At 37.0% G+C, this 26289-nt stretch overlaps 1 protein-coding gene across 1 annotated transcript in view; it reads right to left on the minus strand.

Moving 5' to 3' along the window:
* Positions 1-26289, minus strand: part of FBXL17 (F-box and leucine rich repeat protein 17) — a 270236-nt gene that overhangs the window by 238251 nt on the left and 5696 nt on the right. Inside the window, exons 2-4 of the mRNA XM_036403294.2 lie at positions 17377-17499; positions 13875-14132; positions 13037-13168 (exon numbers count right to left, since the gene is read on the minus strand). Of these exons, the coding sequence (XP_036259187.1) occupies positions 13037-13168; positions 13875-14132; positions 17377-17499 (513 nt within the window). The remainder of the gene's footprint in view (positions 1-13036; positions 13169-13874; positions 14133-17376; positions 17500-26289) is intronic.

Consider the following 26289-nt stretch of genomic DNA (forward strand, 5'->3'; position numbering starts at 1 on the left):
GTGTACAAATATTAGTAATTACTCCTTACAATCAGAAGCCTGTCTTTTCTGCAAGACAAGAAAACAAATAAAAAAAAAATAAAGAAAACCATAATCATATGCCTTCTGAATACAATTGCAAAAAGGTCAACCAGTAAAAACAACAATAATTCCACCTACTGTGTTAAACAAAGAAAATAATTTGCAGTGTCATCTGGAAAAAAAAAATTGAACACTACTTTTAAGATAGCCAAATTTGTCAGGAACAAATATGCCTGGAGAATTATCTAGATGAAAGAGGGGCGCAGTCTCCTGTGTTAGAGACTAACTGTGGCAGAAGCTGCCTGTCCTAGTAAACACAGCCCTAGCACACCACTTCATGCATGGCAGATTTGATACATATAGAATGACATCTTTAACAGAATTACCAGATTAAAAGAACAATTTATTGAGGCACACATTCATAAGAGAAGGTACCTAAATATATGATCTGCCTTGTTTCATTATGTATTGAAGTTTCACTTCTTTCAAAGCAGAATTTCCTAAAAAGACCAGACACAAAGACATGAAACATGTTTAATTAAAGAAGAATGTATTAATTTTTTTTAACTGCTGACAAAAATATTATATTTTTACTTGCAAATATTGCTTGAAAATATAAGCCAGATAATATTATAGAATAAAATACTTAAATACTTTTTCTTCAAATAGCATGCTAAAATGGTGGAGCATTTAGAAACATATAGCACTACAAAATTTCTGCACAGCTAAGAGCATCTAAATGCAAACCAACCACAGAGAAATACTCTTCAGATCAAAAGTGCTTATACCACAAAAACCACCAAGTTTTCAAGTGTCTTTAATGCACATTTAGTATCTTTAATCACCTTCTATTACCTTGTCCATCTTCAAACTTAAAATCTATTGCCAAATGGCAAGTAGATATTGATCTGCAGACACAGAAATACGTAGACTTTACCAATTGTTGAATTAGTGTCACCACATTGCTATGCATTACTAAGTAAATAGCTTAAAATTTACAAAAATAGTCAAAATAGGCATCTGGATATACTTCTTAATTAAAATATACTTGAAATTTTCCTTACAAATACTTGTAGCTTGAGAGCGGGAGCTTAAAATATTTGTTTCAATATTCTACTTGTGCCTGCTTTAATGTAGAAACCACACTATCATCATCTTCCTAAGATTAGAGGAAATTACCAGCTAAGCCAAAGTTAACAATAAAAATAAGGAACTTAGCATAGCAGCTTTTTGCATTATCTCACCCAAATTTTATTTTTGGAGGGTGTCAGTTCACAGATATATTAGGTCTCTTTCTACAGTCCAAGAATCACTATTGCTGTATAAAAGCACAAGCCAATGAACTAAACCAGCAGTATCTCACTGTGAAAATCCAGGACATCCCATTTCTATCATACTTTTCAGTCCCAGACAGAGTGGTTTATAGGAGAGGAAAACAATGATCTACCTGAATTTATGTTGTAATGCAGCACAACTGTCACGTGCATGAAAACAACTAGGCCGCTACCAAAGTATCTGAAATGGCGGGAATACCTTCAGAGAAGTTTGGAATTTCCAGATAACTTCTGCCACCAAGAATGAAGCATATAGAGGAGGCAGCTAGTGGCTTTCACAGGACACGACAGTCCTACCAGACAGAATCACAAGAATTTTGTTGCCTTACAAAAAACTACTTCCACCAAAGGATGATCGTCCTCCCAATTTTCTATTTGTATAACAGAACTAGTAAGAAAGTAGTGCCATTCAAGTTTAAAATGCACTGTCCACATAGTTTTTTTCCCAGCAAAAAAAATAACATCAACCACTTATCTCTACAGGCACTGCAGTTTCATTTATTTCACGGAGGACTAGTATCACAATCGAAAAAAACAAAAGGTCAGCTGTAGCAATCCTTCCAAAACAGTTTATTTGCATCACCTTTCCCAAGCAAGGCTAAAAAAGAAAAGCAAAAAAGCACAGAATAGCTACAAGATGTACAGAGAGCGAACACCCACTCTATTTCTATCTCATTAAAGCATTCCAAAACTTTCTGAAACTTTGTTGCAAACACTTCAAAACCTGGAGAAATTATAGTCTAGTAGCATCAGTAACAGCACAGTGTTTTCCAGACTGTACATTGTTAAGAGACATTATAAAAAACCCCAGCACATTAGCTCAAGAATGAACTCTATAGGAAGAATAAATTTTCTAAGGAATTCTGAGATGCAAGAGATGTACTAGAAATGAAGTAAAACAGTACAATACAGAGCTGTTATGAAACCTATAAAGTATAAATTTTTGAAGTGTTCACCATTAAGGTATTTTCAAAAATGCCTAAAACCACAGAAATTATCAACTACTATTTTATTCTAGAAATTACTATCTTTCTGAAATAACAAATATATTTAAACAGCCTTATGTAGTAGCTGAAATCATCCAATTTCAAGAATACAATCACAAATCTCTCACTCATGTTGTACAATGTAAGTATTCTCTGCATAAATGAGTAATTCCCTGTATTTTCAAGAAGCTGCACAAGATTAACAGCAAACACTCCGCCTCCCACCAAAACAATCCAGCAATTTCAGTGTGACCAACAACTTTCATTTTCACATATTTTAAAGAGCAAATCAAAAAAGATATTGAAAAACTTCAGACTACTTTAAAGAAAACTATAAAATTGCTTTTATAAAAGCATCTTTTAAAAACTCTAAAGTCTCCAAACATGAACAGATGGGATATATGATAAAAGAGAACTGTGCAGATGAAGAGACTTGCAAAGCTGACATTTTATGCAAAGCAAACACCTCTTTTGTCACACCTACTACACCTTGCTGCAAACCCTGACAGTGGTGAATTGCACAGATGTACCTCTGGCACAACACCACAGACAGCATCAGCAGGGTGGCATCACCAGACCACAAGGCCTACCAACAAATCCTCTGGGCACGATTTAATGCGTTAATGAGGGAGACCATGGCAGAGGCACGGCCTCCAACAGCAGCACCACGTGCAATCACTACTGCAAAAATGCAGCCTCTGGAAGCAGTCCCAACAAGCCTTCTGGAAAACTTCTGCTGGCAATGCACACTCATCCACAACAAAGTTGGCCCATTGAGGCATTTACCAAATCTAGTAGTTTTTTCTTTTGGGAGTGAGGAAAATAAAAATACATTATGAAAACCTTACCCTTGGAGGTATTTTGTTTGTTTTTCTCTACATTCAAGAAGAAAAACATTTAAAAATAAGTCTTCCCAATCGTATTTGATCTTTTTCATGATTTTGTAGTCTAGATTTTTTTTCCTAATTTACATTTCCATGTTCCAGATAGAAAATATTCTTAAAGCATACTTGTAATTTACCAAGGTGGTAGGAGAGGGAAGACCAGCAAAATCTTCTCCATTGCTGTAGTTTAACCCCAGGCAGCAGCTCACTACCCACAGTGGGATGGGGAGGAGAATCAATAGGGTAACAGTGAGAATACACAGATACACACACACACACACACACACACACACATATATATATATATATATATATATAAATCTCACAAAAACTTGAAATAATTTAAAATAATTTTGCTGTTTCAGAAAACTGTAATTTAATTGCATAATGACAAAATAATGTACAATTCCCAGAGAGACATAGACAAAAGAAAAAAATCCTGAAAAAATCACATTTGGATGCAACAGAACAAGACCAAATGGAGACAACCACAAGCTGGTGTCTGAGGATCACCCCAGAAAGACAATTTTTAGGGAAAGCCTCAGATACAACAGATAACTTTTAATAGTCATTACTGGAAAATATTAATTAAAAAATTAATTAAAAAAAACAAACTATACTAAACAAGGAAAAGGAGGAACACTAAGCTAAGGACTCTTAAAAAACTGGGGCAAAGGTACACATAGTTCTGAAAAGCAGAATAGGATGTTCAAAATTTGCTACAATAACTACAAGAGCACCTATGTCTAAAGTTCAGACAAACACAGTTTTTTAAACATTATCATTCTGGATTAAAAAAACAATGACAATTGAAAGGCCAGAGCAAATTCTAAAATAAATAATGCTGAAATCCCTAGGATGAAAGTGCATAAAGTGAGCATGAATGATAAATTTGCAATTTAAGTGTAAATCCAAGTATAAATGTAAAAATTTACTCACAAGGGGGACTGATGCTGCAGTTTAAAACTCGTAAGAATTTAACCTTCACTCAAAAAAGACAGTATTTAGGATGGTTTCAGCAGCTCAGTCTCCGTGCATATTCAATTTGCCCTGTAACATTGTTTACCAACAATGTAGCATTTTGGACAATACAACTGCCTGGAAAAACACCTCCATATACCCACAGAGAACACACATTTATATGCGTGCTCCCAGGTACCAGTCACTATAGCAAGATGAGAGGAGAGAATGCAGACATTTGTAGAACTTGTTATCTGACCTCTTGTACTGAAAACTGTAACCTATATAAGTTACAGTGAATTTCTTTGGGAAACAAAAGTGTTTTCCCACAGCTTCAGAAATTTGACAAGTTCATTCTTCTAGCTTCATAAAGATAAAAAAGTTTAACTGGAATTTGCTGGAAAGAAATAATATAGACAAAGATGCCTAGCTGTCATTGCTTTTACATAATCTTGTCTCTGTCGTATACAAATAAAAAACATATTTGTATTATCTTTGATTGATGCAAATTACCACTATTTTAAAATAATGATACTGACAGTTTTAAGGGATTTGCTTCACAGCATCATCCTTATGATCTCTTTCAGTAAGCATCACAGCTCACTGGGAGAAATATTATCAGTTTTGATTTATTGCCACCCTTAGTGAATGGCTGAAGAATCTTACGAAGTACCACATGAGTCAAGATACCAATTTAACAGATGAAGAACCTACAAGTGATTCATCTGGAGTTTGCCAGTGCTCTCTTTGACACAAGATACCACCAGATTAAAACAAGTAAACAAAAACCCAACAAGAAAACAAACAAATTACAGAAATTTCAGCTCCATTTAGATAACTTTAGTATCTCACAGTATATATTTTAGTGGAAGGATTTTTTACTCTAGTATAATGGACTTTGGTTTGTGACTAAAGTACTGTAGTACCAGTGATCCCAAAGGACAACTAAATATGGATATTTCAAACAACTGAAAAGGCTCCATATCCAGCTACCAATTCCTGGTCATCAAGTTTTTAATTAAAAGCTCAAATAACTTATTCAACAACAAGAGCAGCCAAACAACAAACAAAAGAAACAAAAAGCAGAAGTGCCTACATTCTAACTCAAAATTTAAAACTCACAATTTCCTGAAATATTCCTGTATATTCCATTTAGAATTTTTGCATTACCTCCATCCATTTGGACTTTCAATACTAGAATCTTCAATACTGAGAACATTATTTGTTACAGTTCTTCCTAAGCTTGATGTACAACATCAACATGGCAAGCCATTAATGCACAGGCATAAAAAGATGTCACTTGAATGTATAAACAAACGCATTCACCCTTTATTAAAATTATATGCAAAATACATCATCTGCAAGTATCAAATGGAAAATCCCCTTATAATGCTGACCAAACAGTAGAAAAAAGTTTTGTATCAGCCACTTTTCCACTCTTTCATACCATCACTCACAGTGTCATTGTATTAATCTACAGCATATGTACTACACACTTTTATAAATAGAATGTTTATTAAAAGTGGTAACAAATTACAGTGCAAAGATATGCTTCAAGTGGCATAATGCCTAATTTTATATTAATATCAAAACTGGAAGTTTTTTAAACAGTAGAGTAGGTACAGTCATTAATCAATCGCACATAACCTGAAAGGAGTCAAAAAGTATAATTAATTCAGAAATACAGATTACAACCCCAGTTGTTGGTGGCTTTTAAATGCGTACACACACACTGTACATGTCAAGTAAACTCACAACATCAAAATGCAGTACCTGTCTAAAGAAACAATAGAAAAGAAGCAGAGAGTGGTGAAACCATACAGCTGACCTTATTGAGACACTTAAGAATTACTCTTGATAGCAATCCTGGCAGCTGAAGGGAACACAGGGTCTGTGGAACCAGCACAATACTCAGAAATTATCTGCCACGCATTGGCAATTCCCCACAGCTCGGACCGGGAGCTCGTCACCACTACAAAGTCAATGCCGCCACCTAAGGGTGACAACACCGCACTGTGTTCACTGACACAGTACTTAAAGTTACATTGAAAATTGAAGTCTGCACTGTGGTTCTAATGCCTTCACAGAAGATACATGTAGCTGCTTTATGCATATGTACACAAGTTTTGCCTTTTTCCCTTCTATTAACATCACACTTGGCATAAATGTTTCACTGCAGGAACAGTATTATAGAAACTGCCCAAGTCAAAATGCAACGGATCTAAACAAAAAAAGACAAAAGACAAAAAAAATTGAACTCTAAGGAATAAGGTTCTGTAAGTTAGATTTCAAAGAAATTGACTGAATCATTTTATGTCGTTAAAAAAATTAATAAAGTAAATGTTTCAGAAGAGCTTGTCAAAAGACAAACTTCTCCATAGCATTTTTACTACCAGACAGATGTCTCATGTAGTTCTTATGAAAGCATGACTTCCTACACTTCATCTTAGTATCAGTATAGCTGTTAAACGCATTTTTAAAATGCTGAACCTTACTTTTATAGTACATTAGGTGGTTCTGGAGTGTATGTAAACTGTTTGAGAGACTAAAATACAAGAGGGACTTCATCATTACTAGTGCATACTATCAGCCTGCCATCTCCACAAGGTTTTTGCTTCAGAAATCTCTAATTTAGTACTTGACAGTAGATGAAACATCATTATCCAAAGCTATGATATACAGCGTACACAAGAGAGAAATCCATCTCAGTATGTACAGAGTCCTTTACTGCGGGGGTGGTGAGGCTTTGGACCAGGTTATCCAGAGATGATATGGACTGCCCCATGCCTGGAAGGGGACAGGCTGCATGGGGCTTTGAGCCACCTGGCCTACTGGTGCAGTGGTAGTGGGGTTGGACCAGACCTCTTTAAGGTCCCCTCCAACCCAAATCATTCCATGACTCCACGATCTTCCTGAATATGTACATAAACTTTTAGTAAGCAACTAGTTATTGAGAGATGCTAGTTATTCAGGATAAACAAGTCCTAAGAAGGATGAGCTATATGACGTTACAAAGCTGTGAGATTTAGTGTTGCTTGCTTAGTTAGCATCAGTAGCTGGATTTGCTGAAGCCTTAGGCCAGAAGCTGTGAACTTAGACCTAGATATACTTTCAGCCAGAATAATTAATTTACTTAGTCATCTTCGTAGGAACTGGTACAGCGCTGTGTTTTAGCTTTAGTATGAAAAGAATATTGATAACATAGTAACATTTTGGTTGTTGCTAGGCAATGTTTCTTATATTAAGACTAGTGGTTTTTTAGCTTTCCATCCTCTGTGCAGGTGCACCTGAAAAAAAAACAGAGAATAAGAAGGCTACAGTTGTCAGCAGAAGCTGTAACTCAATGAGACAAGAAATCAAGGGCCTGCCTGTGTGGTGGACATGGAGAAAGAAACCAGAAAAGTGCTAGAAGACCACAAACTAAAAATTACCATTAGATCAAGGCATGAGAAGAGTGTGTGAGAGGTGGATGCATAAGTCACAAGGGTTGACTTATGACAAACCACATTGCCTGAGGTTTTCTTTGTTCTGGGTCTCTCTTTGAAGGCACCCAACCTTCACTGACCTGATACTAGATCTCTATTAAACCTCTATTTTTATAAATCCAGTGTCTGAGATTCTTCTGCAGGAAACCTCGGTCACATCTGAAGGAGAAGGAGGTGCCTGTGTCTGCAAAGAAAACCAGAAACAGGGTCCTTCTGAACATGGGGGTTTAATTGTAAAAATAGTAATTGAAGGGGAAAGTCTGGAAATCTGAGATTTTCAAAACCTCAAATAATGATATAAAGTGGTTCAAAAGTATTTTGGGAAAGTATGCCCGTAGAAACACGGGAAATCAATTCTTTTCTGAAATTTCTTCAAGTAGAAGAATAGTTTTAAGCAACTGCATGTAAAAAGAGAAATAGCATATGGAATATATTGTGGGGGATGGAAAAAGGACAGGGAAATTACATTCTTTTGGAATATTTTCCCCAAAAAAACTCTTTCATTTACCTGTTAGCATTGAAACAAAGTAAATTATTATACATTCTAAACATTTGACACTGTGCAGTTTATAAGCCCTATAATACATTCTTCCTGAAACAATTTGCCTGGGCTAAACTCAAAGCAAAATACTCTCTCCTCTCAATGTTTGTGACACAAGGTACAATGTTGAAGTAAGTGTTTTGTAGATGAGAAGTATGAAGCAGGAAGGGAAATGGTTCCCAAAGTAAAAACAGAAATGGGGAGGGGAATATCATTAAAAGACAAAAATAAATTTATCAGCTCACACAATACTTTTTATTCGGAAAATATGAGAATTAATTTTATTTTTTACTATACACTTTTATACTAAGTTGATTCCAGTCAATGCTGTAAAAGCATGTGTTAACTGTTTAATTGTGTGACAAAACCGTAATATTCTGTGTAGTCTACCTTAATTCTTATTTACTGAAACTAAAGCATATTTTTCACATATCTTAAGCATTGTAGTTTCTATCAAACATAGCATCACAGTTAACTTGAATTTAAACTCTTGTCTGCTACAAACTGCAAAGGTAAGCAGAACCCTTACAGAATACTCATCTTAAAAAACTGCTAAATAGCCACCTGTAAAATACGTACTTTAAAAGTGTCATCATATATCAAGTATATTGCCAACTGGGCCAAAACTGGGTTATCTTAAACTTGAAGACTCAAGAGTCTAACGAAGAAATAGAAACACAGCCAAGTTATATTCTAACTGTCTTAATGAACATATCTGGGAACCATCAAACTTATTATTTGCCTTTAAGGATCCACTTCACAACATCATTTTATTGGAAAGGAAGAAGTGCTGCCACAGCAGCTACTATACTAGCTCATCCACTCTTAAATGAGCTTGTAAAAGAGAATAATGGGAACAAAGTATAGAAGTAGGAATATTGACATTCTCTTACAGTATCGAAAACTCCACCCCGCTTTATCTTTAAAAGCTCTCTCCCATTACCTGTATCTAGGTCACCATAAAAATCCACAGACAATAGGTGGAATAGGAAGGAACAAACTTGTAACTACCACCTGGTTAAGTATTGGCAACAATTGTATCATAATTTTAGCTATTAAGTTACCCAGTTAAGGAAAAGTAACTAAAAAGAAAATAGTGTATAAAATCAATTCAGTTAAGTGGAGAAAGGTTTTCTCCAGCTCTACATTGAGCTCCTAAATCTAGATCTCCTTTATTCAAAATAAGGAAAACAGACAGCTTGCACAAAAGCTTCTGGAGATAACCCTTTCATTTGAGTGCACTGTAGTCACTGAGTTCTGCATCTCAAAAATCCTTTAACATATTTTAGGACTCCACCATTCTATTGCAATAAAAGCCATCCAGGTGAAGTACCCCCACTCTGTGTGTCAGCTAGATTACTACACATTAGTGTGGAACAGTTCTCTGGCTTTACATCTAAGCTAGGTACTCATTATGTCAGGTGGAAAGATTAAAAACAGCAATTGGTGCAAAGATAACAATGAAATCAACCTATCCATCTGCCACCAGCTTCATTCACATTGAAAATTCACATGATGCAAACACAGAAGTTATAGCACACCATATCGGTCACAACCATAAAATAAGAAGTCCAACTAAATTCAGCCAAGAAATTAAAAAATTTTCTAGTTTTGTTTGGACAGAGCTATAATCTGCTCTTCCATTTACACTGAAATTCTGTGAGATCATTCAATTGCATCAGACTTCTTGGGGGTAGATCAAGAGACACAACATGGTGGCACACTTCATAAGTCCTAAAAAGTTATATTTTTTTTTATTTTTACTAGGTCCCAGTTTGGCCAGTATGCTTCAGAGAAGAGGCTCAGCATATAATTTTCTGTCATTCAAAGGACAGAGGAAAAATAAACATATTTTGAAGAGATACAAATCCTAAACAGTTATGCAAATAACAACAACCTTCTGTTGTTGAGTTAGCCATGCAACATTAACTTTCTCCTCCTACATTCTTTGTCCCATTTATTAATTGCAGCTTTTGCTTATTACCATGAAATAATCAGCACTTCAAAGACAGGAAAGGGTCTATTTTTCTGTGAAATGTCTAGCATATTCAACAATCAGAACATAAATTCTCCTTTCTCTGCTTCTGCTCAGCAGTCTGATAACAGAGTTACTTAGCAACAGATGAAGCAACTGAACTGTGTTGCCTGATCCACACACATTTTACTGCAAAGTAGCACTCACAAAGGCATTATTTAGCTGATGGTTGCCTCTGCCGAGATGTATTTTTGAAGTGTAAAATCCATTAGTGTGAGACAAGCCTATATGAAAACTCAACCATCATGTACTACCTGTAATGCACTACACATTTTGAAATTAATAGAAATTGCCTATAAGAGTCATACACATGATTTTAAGTACCTCTGAGAAAGGAATAAACAAGAAAATGCAAAACATAAGACTATTTACATTATTTACATGGATGCTACAGCATTTCCTTAAAAAGGAAGGAGTCCTCCTTCTAGCATACTGACAATTTATGAACTTTAAATACACAGACCAAGCCCTTGTGTGTCAAGTACACTTTTCTTGCTACAGAATATTTTGATTTCAGAGAATGAATGCTTATTCATTTTGAAAATACACACACACACACCAACACATATCTCCCCAAAACACCTTCTTCACCAGTGGAGCAGGAAGCAATATGTGCCACACCAAATATTAAGGAGATTTTTTAGAAGGGAGAAAAGTAACCCACAGAACTTGACAAACCATTTGCCGACCATGACTCCCTTTAAAGGCAATTCCCCAACTAAACAATCCCTTTATTTTTAATCTATTTTGGCATGTAAAAGCTTCTATTTTACAATTGCATGAGAACTCTTAAAAGTTGTCTTGGGTCATCACACAAAACAACACTGCCAGCAAGACCTGAAAGTCCCTTGTGCCTAGCAAAGGGAACGCACAGCAGCTCCTTCAGCTTTGTCATCTAAGGGCATTGTTCAGGAGTTATTTTATTCTAAGGATTCAACACCCTGGAGTTCATAACAGCTTCAAAACTTATTTCATTTGAACATATGAAGATCTATGAATCTGAATTTTAATTTTACAGAGCTATACCAAGTTTGCCCCATGACTTTTTCTTCCCCCTGAAAAATTAAGGATAGGCAGGAATTTAAGTACAATTAGATACTTCAAAAAAGAAAGTAAATTCATTAAAAACTAGGCAAAAATTCAGTTTTGGTAAGTCACTAGACAAATTACCAGAAGGGGTAAAATTAAGAGAAATTTCCTATTTATTTGATAGCAAATATTTTTGTCTTATTTGCAAATAAAAATTAGTGTTATGTTTTCAACAATGAAGTAACCAAGTAGAGCCCAAGTTAAGTGCACAATTCACGATTGTCTTAAAAAGGATTAAAATACTTCCTGTGTTCTATTTCAACCAGGAACTTCAATGATATTTCAGATACTAAAACCACGAAGTCTTTAAGTGCTAATAACTGCAATAACAACTTCTTAGGTTATATTTCATACTATAAAGTGAATAAAAACTTCAATGATGAGAATTCTAAGATGCATCTACAAGGAAAGCTAAGTTAATTCCTTGCCTCCAAATTTTCCAGTGATCAAGAACTTATGCAGGTATTTAAACACACTACTTTCTTAATTACAATTAAGTCATTTTTCACATGCAACTATGCAAATCTTGAAGGTTTTCCTCTTCTTTTCAAAGACATGGTTAATTAATTTTAAAAGGTGGGTTAATTAATTTTAATTAACCCAACATTCTCTTTCTAGAGAAGGAAGGAAGATGTTATTCCTTCCAGACTTCTCAGATAATTTCTTTTTCTTTGTCATATTTAAAGTTTTTTATGTATTAAGGTAAGAAAGACTAGCTTCGACAGTATTCAAGATTGTGTTTCAACACAAGAGAAGGGGCATGTTCTTTTTCTGCATTTAAACTACACAGAAATCTCAGTTTAGGTCTCTGTCTCCTATTTTTCAACTTTCTACAGTACTAATCAAAACCAAAGGCAGTAACTGGCTGCCTTTTTCTTTCTTTGTTGATTTGAGAATGGTTTCTATTAAAAAAAAAAAAGGCAAACCAATCTTGAGCATTACCACTTCTTTATCTTTTTGAAGCTAAATATTGACTAATTCTTGAATACAAGGTATGCTGCTTTCTTACAAACACAATTTATTTGTTCCAATTCAGCACTTTTGAAACAAAGGTCATAACCACGATGTTAGCTGACAGTTAAAATTCAACTGCAAGCAATTTTACTTTCTTACAAGAAATAAATTTTAAAAATAGAACGAAATTTAGAAAAAAAACTTAAGTCATTTGCAAGCCACTCTCTCTCTGCATTAGAAACCATCCTTTCAGAGACTGCTTAGAATTAGGACTCAAGATTGTTTTGTTACTCCTCAACAATTTCCTTCTACTAGCATAGGCACACTACTCTATCCTGATGAGAAAGTGACATATTTCAAGAAAATATTATCAGAGTGTATCACTTGTAATCAAGAACCTGAGCTCCAAAAAATCTTTTAGATGTTTGCACTTTTTATTGCACTTGTAGAAACAAAAGAAACATCTCATATGAACTGTGTTTTCCTATACAAACCACCTCCCAAACAACTACTGAAGAAATACCACGTTAAAAACAAGAAGTTAATGCATTTAGCTTAACTTGTACTTTGCATCACCTTCTGTGCCATCTCTGCAGAATTGCAATTTTCCCAGCGAGAAACATTTTTAAGCAATTCACTTGCAAAAAGCAGCCATTCTAAAGAAAATTTTTAAAAGATAAAGAGCAACAGAAAGCTTTGACAATCAAAAAATGCCTTGGGAAGAACAAAATTACAATATGTACTTACTAATTTGTTTTCTTGCATATATATTCTTTGCAGCTTCAAACAGCCTTTAGCTATAATGATCATTCCTTCATCTGAGATCTTGTAACATTGCCCAAAATGTATGTCTTTCAATTCCCTGCATTTTGAGCCGAGCTGCAATTAATGAAATCAAAGTGAGAAAAAAACAACAGAATTTGACTGAAATGAAGAGATGGGAGAAAATATTTTTTTCTGCTTCTACACCCCCCATTAAAAATTATCTTTCTTTGTGGCTTTGAAACACTGTATGCAAACAAGAAAGATTCTAATTACATAGGTGACAAAATGAAGTTGCTAACTACAGTCAACAAAATGGAGCTAACAGTACCACATAAAAACTAAGTTATTTGCTGTGTGCACAGGTAGCTAACAATGCCTTTATGCTCAACAGCTTATTTAATTTATCCTAACTTCTAAATGCTCCTTTAACACTCTCTGAGAGTTGATGAAACCTTCCTGCACCTCCAACAAATGAAGATCTTAGTCACCTTCAACATACATGAAGCAAAAACGAGTTACTTAAACATGGGTTTTGAATAGCAACCAAGCTCAGGAAAATTGAATCCAACAGAAGTGAAGTATAGGAGTCAAACTGCACATTTAACTACAAAAGCGATGATTCAATCCCTGGGTATTAAAAAGTATGTGCAGTCCTAGAGAACAGCATTTACCACACCAAAAAAAAAGTCTCCATACACCAACTTTTTTAAAAAAAGATTTTTCATAATTTTAATTAAATCCAATGAAAGGGTATGTTTTTCTTCTTGCTAAGCTGAAATATACTAAGTTTTCAGAAGGAATCTGGGGAACGGATGTTTACCTGCTTCAAGCCTTCATCAGTGAGTCTGTCTTGATTGCCCACATGCACTTTCTGAAGAAGAGGACACTGAGAGGCAACTGCAATAATAGAGGTGTCAGAAAGCTGTTTACACCTGTAGGCAGTATATCTTAAGAGCCCAGGACATTTAATTGCTAATATGCATACTCCTGTATCAGATACATTGCGGCAATCAGAAATATTGATTTCAGTAATATTCTGGCTTCTTGATGCTATTTTTTCCAACAGCTCATCAGTGACCTGCAAAGAAAAAACAAATACTCACATATAACTTTTTCCATAAAAATCTTTAATGTCACTAGGACAAAAATGGCTGTTTGTAAAATGAATTTCCATGAGCTATAAGAAAAATGAAACTATACCTCCTTTACAAATACTACCTATGGCTGAATATTTTACTGCAATTGGTTTGTTTCAGAGGGGTGGGGGGGGGCAGATGGTTTTGATAGAATATGGTCAATTAGGGGAAAGCCAGTTCTGACATACTATGTAGACTGTAGCTAGATGGCTTCATGATAAAGTTCACAGAGGGAGAGGCAACAGCTAGACAAGTACAGAAAATATGGGCAGCTGCAGGAATTTATGTCACCACAAAAAGAATCCCAAATGGCTGCCCAGCTTGACAGAAGTTCTCAAGTACCAGACTGAGCTCCAGAGTTAGGAGGGTAACCACAGACCTACTTCTCTTTTTAGCCATGAACAAACTATCTGTGATGTCCAGGTATTAGAAAGATAAATTACTTGTTGGTAGAATTGCCTTATTAAGGTTTAAGACTTGATGGGCCTCAATGTCCCCAGCTCCTAAGAAAGGTTAACAATCTTGGGGAGAGTAATGTACTACTGACAGTGGACACAAAGAATGCAGAATTCATGGACCACAATGACATTTGGCAGAACTTCTTAGATAAGGAAGAAACTAACAAAGCAAACTTAGCAACTGTGTTTGAATAAACTCCAGCTGAGTAAAAGGTAATTCTGGCAAGGGGACATGGCAAACACCACAGACCACCAAACCAAGAAACTCACCAAACCAAAAGACCAGAAAGACTGAGTATGTGGACTAATTAACATAAGAAGGATAGGAATCATTTAACCAACAGAAGGTAGAATACCAAAATATAGTAGGTAGAATAACAGAACTATGTAACTTGGAGCCAACCAAATGTTACTGCCTTTGTTTACTGAAATATATGTGAAAGAATACTGATTTGTGCCCTATAGAAATTGTGTTAGCCTTCATTCTACTATATTTCTTATTTGTAGTAATGCTGTATGGAAGGGCAGCATTTCAATGTCTTAAAACTTTTCTTTTTTCATTTTAATATGTTAGCAGGTATGCTCCATTTAATCAAAGGGAGAACTGTTGAGGAATACACTCAGTGCAAATAGCTCAGGGTACAGCCAAGCTCCAGGTGGCACAGCCAGAGGCAAAAGGCCATGAACTAGTGCCAGCCCTTTGTAAAACAAAGGGCACAGAGACCTGTGGTGCAGCCAGGTGAGGAACACTTGGAAATACAGCAGGAGCCAAGAGCCCCCAGATGTACCCATGCACAGACTGTGAGGGCATAAAAGAACAAGGGTCCCTTTTCTGGGGTCCCTCCTCCTCCAGCCTGAGGTGTTATTGTGTTGTTGCACAATGATTACATTATTTTAAGGACCCAGAGGTCTGAGACTCTGCTGTGGCAAACCTGAAGTCAAGGCAGTAAGGAAAGTGGTCTGACTGTGTGGGGTGTGCAGGGAGCCGAGCAGGGCATCCATCACCTCCCTGGGCTGCTGCCACAGAGGGGCTTCAGTCCCAAGCAGGGGGTGCCAGTGTGGCTGACAGAGCAGCCCCTGGGTGCTCAGAGAGCAAAGTTCTCTTATCACTTTTGTAAAAACAAAAATTCCATCTATTTTGTATCTATGGACATTGTAGTCAGCCAAAATGACAATAATCTTAAAAGGAGACAATCCTACAAAGGACCATTCAGAAAAATTTACTTGGCATAGACAAGATTTAGCTTTAACCAAAGAGGGCAAGAGAGCAACATGAATCCCTTTGATTTTTGTCTTATACAGTTGAGGAGCAGTCTTTGTTGCATTCAATAAGGTTTTCATTTGTAGCAAGTCAGATCTTTTTTCTTGCTCTTTCATCAGGCAGGTGTTAAAATGGAAAATAACTGTGCTGGTTGTGCCTGGGGTAGAATTTTCTTCACAGTGACTAGTATGCAACTATGTTTTGGATTCATGCTGGCTTTCTTACAGCTAAACAGGGATTGCGCAGAGCCAAGGCTTTTTCTCCTTTTCACTTGGCCACACTAGCAAAGAGGCTGGGAGGGAACACAGCCAGGACAGGTGACCCCCATCTGACCAAAGGGATATTCCAGATCATGTGGCATCACAGTCAATGTATAAGTCAGTCAGTCAGTCAGTCAGTGAGGGGAAGAAAGAGGAAAGGACATTTCCAGTGATGGGGTTTGTTTTCTCAAGTCATTGAGAAGTGTCTTCTCAAGTGTCTTCTCAAGGGCCCTGCTCTGCTGGGGTTGCCTGAGCACTTGCCAGCTGATAGGAAGCAGTGAATTAATTCTTTGTCTTGTTCTTAATTTTTATTTTGTATATGTGTGTGTGGTTTGCTTTCACTATTAAACTCTTTAAACTCATTAATTATGTAGCTTTTATTCTTCCAGTTCTCTCCTCAACCCTACTGGTGGGGGAGTGAGGAAGGGGTTGCCTGGGCCTTGACTGCTGTCTGGGATGAAACCACAACAAAGACAAATTGCAAAGAAAAAAAAATCCTTCTTCAAATGCTACTGTCCAGTTGTTATTTCTCTGCACTCTGTATTTTCATTAAATGGTCAAGATGCAGTTTATAAACCCCGTAAGTCACTACTCAACAAGAAACCCACGGGCAGTGGCCCAACAATACTGGCATCCCTAAAGTTTTCCATGGAGGGAAGTTACCCTGTACAATTTAAGGCTAGGCTCCTAGGGATCTCACTAAATTAAACCCACAAATATTTAATTCTAGGATTGGCTAAAAGCCTAAAATAACCAAAACACTGAAAACAAAAAAAAAAAACCAGTCTCTTATCTAATGAGTAGGAGCCATACCAGCTGAAAAATAAAATAAAGAAAATTTGTTAAACAGAGCAAGCATCACATATGTGACCATTCTTCCAACTACAGGAACCTCAGAAATGCTCATGTTTGTCTTTGAATTAATAAGACATCTCACACCTTCAGAGTACCCGATGCAGAGTGAGACAGGTAATTTAAATAGTACTTATGCCCACACTGTATAGTAACTGATCTCAGACAAAATATACTATATTTAAAGGAACCAATCTAAGGGTGCAGATATTTTCAGTGAATAGCAGAAAAATACGTGCAACTACAGATATCATCATTTTATGTGTTTCTTTTGTTTACCCCTGGTCAAAAGTACAAGTTCCAAGAACAAATTCGGAGTCATGAAAACAATTATTCCACAATGACATCTTCATACCTGCTGACGACTACTGAGATCCAGTTGCTTCCAAAACTGAAAATCTAAACAGAGGTCACGCCAATATTTACAGACTAATGACACTGAAAGGCAACGCTCATTCAGAGATAAGTTGGAAAATATCTGTAAAGAAAGAAAAAATAAATTTGTCACATGTAATCTTATTTTAGAGACATAAATATTTTATTATCAAGATGTCTTGTAAAAGACAGAAAAGTATTAGCATGCATTATAAACACACTTGCCCCCTGCTTGATTAGTCAGACAATAACAAAAAAAAAACCTACATCCCACAAGAACTGACAATATTAGTAAGTCATATTAGCATAACCAACAACAGAATATATCCTAAGTACTCATCTCATAGCCTGAATTTCAGAAGTGCTTCTGAGATGGCACACCTAAAGAATTACAAATTAGCTCAGTGTTATTTGCAAGTCATTTAAAAAGTGCTTTCATTCCCATCATGAAATGGATAGGAAACCTTTCTTTTTATTTTCTATTTTTTAACTGAACTGGTAAGAAGAGTCATAAAGGTATTAAAAGATCAAGTCTTGCAGAAAGGGGATATGGGATGGTAGAGTAATTAGCAGAGTAAATCAGTGTCATAGAAGAGAACTGAAGCACAAAATTAGCCTTTTATACCCCAAGGTTTTGAGCACTGTAGCAGCTGGCAAAAAAAAGAATAAACTATAACTTTATAGCACGACCATAAATTGCCACAGCATGTATTACATTCATCCCTTTCATAAAAACACTGTTGTTTATTAATAAATATAAAAAGAGGGTCTGTCAAGAGTTCACATGAAGGTACCCTGTCAGCACAAATGAACTTAAATCTACATGTGATCCCATATTGAGAAAAGGTAGTAGTGGCATTATACTTACACAGGAGTACAGACTGCAAATTGTGAAAAAGTCCTCCCACTGATCTGAGAACATCAAGTAGTACATAGAAGTACTACTGCCCATCTCAGGTAATTTTCTCAAGAAAACATGGAAATACTCAAGAGTGTCCATTGGAAAGCTCAGCAAACATGAAAACATTCAAGGAAACTACTAGTACTGTTTGGCCAAGGAAAAGGGATGGCAAAGAGGGGGGAAAAAAAAAGAAGGAATAATGAAGCATTGAAATATAATGGTAGCTTAAAGAACTTTGATCATTAGGTGGGCTTTGGAACAGACAAGACAACAAACTGTCGAGAATAACAACCATGAACTGTACTCCTTGTTCTAGGGCATGGCTTACCCCAGCAGTTTTAAATATGTACATCCCAACAAGATCCCTTGATGAAGAAGATTTTGAATTAGAGGAGGGGGTCAAATTCATGATTCTCTGTACATGCTTGCAAAATTTATCATTCTACTCTTTTTCTAGCTATGAGAAACTTGCAATCTCTTATGCAAGACTCCTCAGTATTGAAGGACTGTGTATGAACCCCATTTCCCTGCAGGCGTTTGCTTGGCCATTACCAGAGTCAGTGTCTGCTTCTCATTAGGCAGCCAGTTAAACACAGCAGACAGAAGAGCAAACAATCACTGCCTGCTTTATCCCTGTAGTTCTTGTCCATACTGGTGAAACCATGAGCAGGACTAGGAGGCACTTGCAATCAGCACTCAAAAAATACCATCACCCTCAGTCAAGCAGAAAGAAAGCACTGAATAGTAAGTGGTAATTTGGCATCTGACATTTCCTGCAAAAGTGTAATTCTAAACATGAGAATAGCTGACAGTCTGATGCTCATTGATGATGCTCAGTAATTCTAAGTTAGTAAGAGCACTAGGAAAATTGAATTCCTGCTACCAACAGGAAACAGAAGACTGAATCTTTTAACAGTTATAAAAACCTTAGAATAGAACAAAGCAACATGATCCACATTATGTTTAGACAGACACTTGACAGACATTTAGACTTCAATTAATATTAACAAAGGATATCAAGGTTGGCATTATAAAACACTTCAACTAATCTTTACTCCAGTGGGAAATAAATATGTTTATTTGTAGAAATACCACCTTTGAGAAACCAAAGCTTGCAGTACTGAAGAACATAGTAAACCTGGTACAGTAAAGACTGTTGCTAACACAGCTGCCACTGTTAAAATAAAAGCCCATAAATAATATCTGTATTCTATTTTGTTTATCCTGGGTTGGCATGGCTAGGTTTTGAGAGTTGGGGGGCTACAAAGGCAGCTTCTCTGAGAAGCTGCTAGAACTTTCCCTCATATCTTACAGAGCCAGTGTAAGCCAGCACCCAAGATGGACCCACACTGGCCAAGGCTAAGACAGTCAGTGATGGCAGTAGCACCTCTGGAATAAGGTAAGAAGGAGAAAAAAAATGTCATTGAGAAGAAACAAGTTGGGCTAGAGACAGAGTGAGAATGTGTGATGAAGAAGCAGCAGAAACAAGGTATGATGAACTGACTATAACCCCTGCTCTGGTCCTCTTGAACAGCTGGGGGAAGGAGGGAGAAAAATATAAGTGCAGTTAGGCCAAGGAAGGATAAAACAGTTAGGAAAGATGTAGGTTTTACTTCTCATTTTCCTAGTCTGATTTGATTTGTAAAAAATTCAACCTATTTCCCTAAGTTCAGTCTGTTTTGCCCATGACAGTAATCACTGAGTGATCTCTCCCTGTCCTTAATTCATGACCCTTTCCTAATGTTTTGTCTCACCAGTCAAGAAGGGGAGTCCCAGGGCTTTGGAGGGGAAGGTGGTGCCCAGCCAGGATCAACCCATCACGCTACCATCCCACTAAAAGCTGAAAGCCCTTACAAATCACAGACCTACTGCTAACCTGTTTCTCCTGCATGAAGCAGCTGTAGCAACAACAAAACTAAGAAGAAACAAGTTTGATTAAGCACTTGACACAAACAGTACTGCTGCATAGAAAATATTCTTTAAAATGTCCAAAAGCATTTGTAGTAATATTTTACTCCATGCTGTACTCAAGTCTAGAAGCAGAGACAATTAAGGAGTACAGGTGCTGCAAACTGACTTCTCAGAAAACAGTGAGGCCACCGGGATGAGAAGGGAGACCCAAACCATTGCAGAAGTCCCAGCATGCACAGGAGTAGCCATGTAAGTTACACAAGAGGTATGTGTTCAAAAACAAGGCCTTGCCAGTTTTATTATCTGTAATAGCTATAAAAGTTCCAGCTATAAAAGAATGCTGAATAATGCCATGTAAAACAACAGCTTATCTTCAGAGCTTGCATTTGCTAGATGATGACATACTGAATTACACTAAATGGAATTTAGAAGCAAGGACTATACACATCCCAGGTGGTGGCACATCACCCTCACATGAAGTGATTAGCTGAGCTACTGATTAAAATACTACACTAGTGCATAAAACACTTCTACTCACTTTGATGACTTCACCAGCCTTTAATTCAGTATTATTCTCTATTCACACACTGATATTGTGGCTTAAATTTTCTAATTCCAATGGATGTATAAATACAGCTGAAAACTATTCCTACACACAGGCCTGTTCATTTAACTCCCGCTTATGACAAATAACTTGGATGGCAATGGTTCTACTAGTTAGCACATTTAATTCCTGACGATTGTACTCAAACATCTACACTTCCATATCCATGAATCCATTCAGTTTGCTCCCCCCTCTACTGTCTAATCCCTCTTCCAAACACCAGAATATCCTTCAGCACAGTAAAGGAAAAAAAATTGAATAGCTTTTTATAGAATCATTTTACATTATTTTCCCTGTTGGCAAAAGGCAGGGGTAGAGGACGCAGAGTTCTGGAAAAGGAGCTCCCTCTCTCTCATCTCACCCTCTTTCAGCTCAAATTCCTAATGCAGATGTCAGTTTCTCCTGATTCACCCTTTCATGTCACTGTTAAAATTAGTGGGTTTATCTTTCCCTTCAATGGCTGCAAGAGACTCTATGAACCTTCAGGCGACATCCCATTTTAGGGATACCTGATCTTCCTCACTGACAGCTTTATCATACCTTCCAGACATAGTAAATTCTTTAACCACAAGCTCTTGCTTTGAAATAAACTGTTCGTGCAGTCTCATTAAAAACCAGTAAATACTTTCCTTGCCTCAGTCTTCAGCAGCAAGACTGGCTGCCCCCAGGTACCCAGCCCACTGAACTGGAAGACAGGGACAGGGAGAAGAATAAAGTCCCTTGTAATCTAAAGGGGAACAGTCAGTGACCCACTGCATCACTTCAGACCCACAAGTCTACAGGGCAAAATGGGATCCGTGGGCCCTGAGGGAGCTCGTGGAAGTGCTCACCAAGCCACTTTCCATTATTTACAAGCAGTCCTACTTGCTAACAGGGGCATTTCCAGTTGACTGAATGATACATGTGATGTTCATCTACACAAAAGGCTTGAAGGAAGATCCAGGAAACTACAGGCCTGTCATCAGACCTTGGTCCTGAATAAGGGTATGGAGCAGATCATCTCAAGTGTTGTTACATACAGGACAACCAGGAGTAAGGCCCAGCCAACACAGGTTTGTGAAAGGCACGTCCTGCTTTACCAACCTGGTCTCCTCCCGTGACCAGACAACCTGTGTGGTGGAATAAGTGAAAGGCTGTGAATTTTGTCTGCCAGTTTGCTTTGACACAGCACTCTCCTGCAGAAACTGTCTGCTCACGGCTTGCATGGCAGCACTCCAGAGCAGTGACCATTCCCCTGTGCTGAGCACTGGTGAAGCCACACCTCAATCCTGTGGTCAGTTTTGGGTCCCTCACTACAGAAAAAACCCTGAGGTGCTGGTGTGTGTCCAGAGGGCACTGGAGCTGGTAAAGGGTCTGGAGCACAAGTCAGATAGGAAGAAGCTGAGGGTTTTCAATCCTGAGAAAAGAAGGGTCAAGGGGAACATTATTGCTGTCTACAACTGCCTGTAAGGAGGGTGTAGCCAGGGGGATTCAGGGTCTTCTCCCAGGCAAAAATTGACAGGACAACAAGAAATGGTCACAAGCTGAGGCAGGGGAGGTTTGGTTTAGACATTAGGAAAAATTTCTTCACTGAAAGGGTTATCCAGCACTGGAACAGGCTGCCCAAGGCACTGGTGGAGACACCATCCCTGAAGGTATTTAAAAGACATGTAGATGTGGCACTTAGGGGCATGGATTATTGGTGGACTTGGCAGTACCAGGTTAATGGTTGGATTTAATGATCTGAGAGATGTGTTCCAACCTACATCAAAAGAAAATAAAAAATGCAATGCCCATGACAGCAAAAGTCAGCTAACAGATACAGGAAGTTTTCAGTCAAATCACATTCAGTCTGCTTCACTCAATGCAAACAGTCTAATTTTGAATAAAAACCCATACAAATCCTTTACAAGAGAAAAGCCACACTGTTTTACCTTTAAACAACAAAACACAGATAATTCCACAGTACCCACGTGAGTCAATCCACCATTCTGAATCAGGTGATGTCAAATTGATTTTAAACCAGCTAAACCAAGTCCTTGCACAGCACAATTCAGACCACCAAAAAAAGTGTCTAACAAAGTTTTGGTGTTTTCTTCAACTTTTTAGAATATTTTGTAAGACAACGGATGAGACAGGGAGAAAGCAAATATTAGTGAAGGGTCCAACCAGAAAAACTAGAAATAAAGTTATTTTGCGTCATTTTCTTCTTTACTACTAAGTCCTTGCATAATGGACCTCAGAGATTACATCCTTAACACTTCCCCACTGTTTCTATATAAAATGTATGCTAGAGAGTTCAACCCGTGTATTTAAAAAAGACTGTTTTGAACACTTGTGTGAAATGTTAGAGTATTTCAGCAGAGGAGAAAAAAAAAACAAAACAGCAAAACAAAAAACACCACAAAGCATCCTATAAATATGTTTTTTAAAAATAATAAAGAGCAGTTTTAAAAAATCAGAAATCCATATGCTAAATTTATTTAGTGTGTCTTTAAATATTTGGTAATTTTGGCCTTAAATTAAGTTCCTCAAAGAGAATCAAGCAAAGAAAAAAAACTGCACTTTTAATCAAACGATATTGCAAAAAGTCAACCATATCCATTAAAGTTACTATGAAAGGAAGTTTGGTAGTAGAAAATTGACTATGTGGTTGCTAACACCATCTCCTCAGCATGAAGTTTTCTAAGAAGTAATTCACATCACCAAGATCAAATATAAAGTAAACATAAAACCATAATCAAGGAGTAAAACCATAATCAAGGAGTTAGAATTATTGATTGCATATACCAAAGAAACTTTTGCCTCAGGAAATGATGCAAGAGAATTCTGTTGATTCCTAATACTATTCTTTAAAAAGATACTGCTAACTCTAAAAAACAGGCATACATCTGTGGACATGAACAAAATATAGGCCCCACAGCAGAAAATATTAAAAGGTGAATCTACACATCCCCTATTTCTCTCCATCATTTTTCATTTGAAAGAAATAATTTCATTTCTGTGAATAAAGCTCCCCTCTATAAATAAGAAGCTTTCATATTCATAAACAGGTATCTATAAAATTGTTTTCATTACACTGCATCAGGCAGATTTGTTTGAAACCAAAAAATCTTAAGGAATTAACCACAAAGGAACAATAAAATGTACACTCAAACATTTCATGATGCCTAAGTAACTTGAGACATTCATTCTTGGAAAACTGCTTATTTGTTTCATCAATTTATTCAGCAACTAACTACAATTTCATTAACAAAAATATTTCTCAAGTACCATTTGACAAAAAGAACATGCTTAGTGCATGACATTTTACTATGAACAACAAAATACAGTATTTTCTAATTGCAGGCATAGAGCAGTCAAACTACCAGATTAAGATTTATGCATATTAAAGGCTGTTTCACTCTATTTCAGAAAATTCAAGAATTCATGTTCCAGATTGCAAGGCAAGACGTATTCTATTACCATCTGTATGGCAGTTGTCTTTTGTCAAGTGGGCAGTTTGCCTTATCTCTCTCTCTGAGTGATCACAATCACTCCTCCCTTTCAAGGGGACATCTTCTGATAACAGACTATTGAATGTCACTGGGTGACTGATAAGAACTATAACATCCCATTGTGAGATGCTCTGCCCAGAGGGAGGAGCCAAGTATTGCTACCCAGATATAATCCAGAAGTCTTGAGACACCAGCACGGTTTTCTCCACTAGATTCCCCAGAGGAACAGCAGCTGCCTCTTCTTCCACTGGATTGTCAAAGGAAGACTACATCCTTTTCTGCAGGACCCCGTGCTCCAACAGAACCACACCTGACACTTCAGGAGGACTGCAGCCACATTTCCAATTGGACTGTCACCAACACCCTGACCCACAGGGTGTCAGGTTGGGTTCTGACTCTGTCAGTGTTATTCTAGTGTACTGCATTGTTTATTTTATCCTTTTATTTCTTCTTCCCTATTAAAGAATTGTTATTTCCTGCTCCCATGTTTTTTTTTGCCTAAGAGCCCCTTAATTTAAAATTTATAGCAATTCAGAGGGGTGGGGAGGGTTTACATTCTCCATTTCAGGGGAGGCTCCTGCCTTCCTTAGCAGACTCCTGTCTTTCCAAACCAAGACAGAGAAGAGGAAAGAAGAACAAGTATGTGCTCTGTTTTCAAGATATTTCTTCACTTTGCTTACACATAACTTGAAAAGAACAAGGGAAATACAAATAATTGTGAGTTTATGAAGGAGATGTGAACATTGAACTCACACACCTCTGAAAGGAGCCTCAGGACACCCATGAAGGAAATCAAGTTCAAACTGTCCTTGTCCCCTATTTGAGTCTCTTGAATTTTAGCACTGGATTTACTGACTGTACTTAGAGAAAGTCCTTTCAGGCAGCTGACTCTAAGGAAAAGTTTTGCGATGTTACAGATTGGTGTCAGATTAGCCAGATGAATTTACTCCCCCAGCAATTGCATAATCACTCTGCAGAGCACAAAGCCAGTGACAGGAACACACAGCCAGAAGTTACAAAAGGAGACAGACACTGCCTTTACCAGCCACTTACTCACAGATTGCCTTAGCTTCAAGGTAAACCACAATATTAGCTTCTGTCTGTAAGAAATTACTGTCCTCCTAATGGAAAGGAAGAGTCCTGACCAATAAGTAGAGTAGCTTTACTTGCAGGAGCTCACAATGTTTTCACTCTCAGAAACCCAACTGTCCTCACCAAAAGACACCAGGTAATGCTTCTGAGTCACGATGCCAGTTTAAAAACAAAGACATTAAAACAAAGCAAAATCTGTGAAAGATCAAACATGGGTCAGGCAACCTAAACAAAAGAAACAAATAAATTATTAGGGAATGAAAGCACATGTTATATTTAATTTACTTTACATTCCAACACTGCACAACTGGTAATCTCTTAGTTTCCTCCATGCAATAATACGTCATTTTGGAGATGTTGAACAAGCCAAGCCAACACCTAAACAACATTAAGGAAACTTCTACTGGCCATGAGTGTTAAGGCATCTATCCCTGTCAAAGAAACCAGAAATTTCATTCCATGACATTTCTCCTCCATTACATAGCTCATTCTGTGATGTTAAAACCTACATGCTTGAACAAAAGCCAAGCAAAGCAAAACAATTGTTTTCATAACTTTGCAATCAGTCATAAAATTTACAACATCTTTCAGAAATTTATCATTGAGATAATGAGCATATACTGTCTTTTTGTTATTTACTAGTCTACTGGCACACCTTCCCTTCACAATTTTGCCCCTCAATTGTATTCCAGAAGTTTGGTAACACCACAGTGAACCTCAGGCAACTTCATTTCCCCACTAGAATCACAGTAAGCTTCATGGGAAAAACAAAAAACTGTCAAGAAGCCAAAAAATCAAAACAAATCCATAACAAACCACATTGCTGTGTTGATCATTGCTGAAGAAATATGAGTTCAGGCAAATTAATAGCAAAATTAAAGGATATTTTACCTCCTACATCAGTCACAA

The sequence above is a fragment of the Molothrus ater genome (assembly GCF_012460135.2).
Source record: "Molothrus ater isolate BHLD 08-10-18 breed brown headed cowbird chromosome Z unlocalized genomic scaffold, BPBGC_Mater_1.1 matZ_random_MA35, whole genome shotgun sequence".
Classification (NCBI taxonomy): domain Eukaryota; kingdom Metazoa; phylum Chordata; class Aves; order Passeriformes; family Icteridae; genus Molothrus; species Molothrus ater.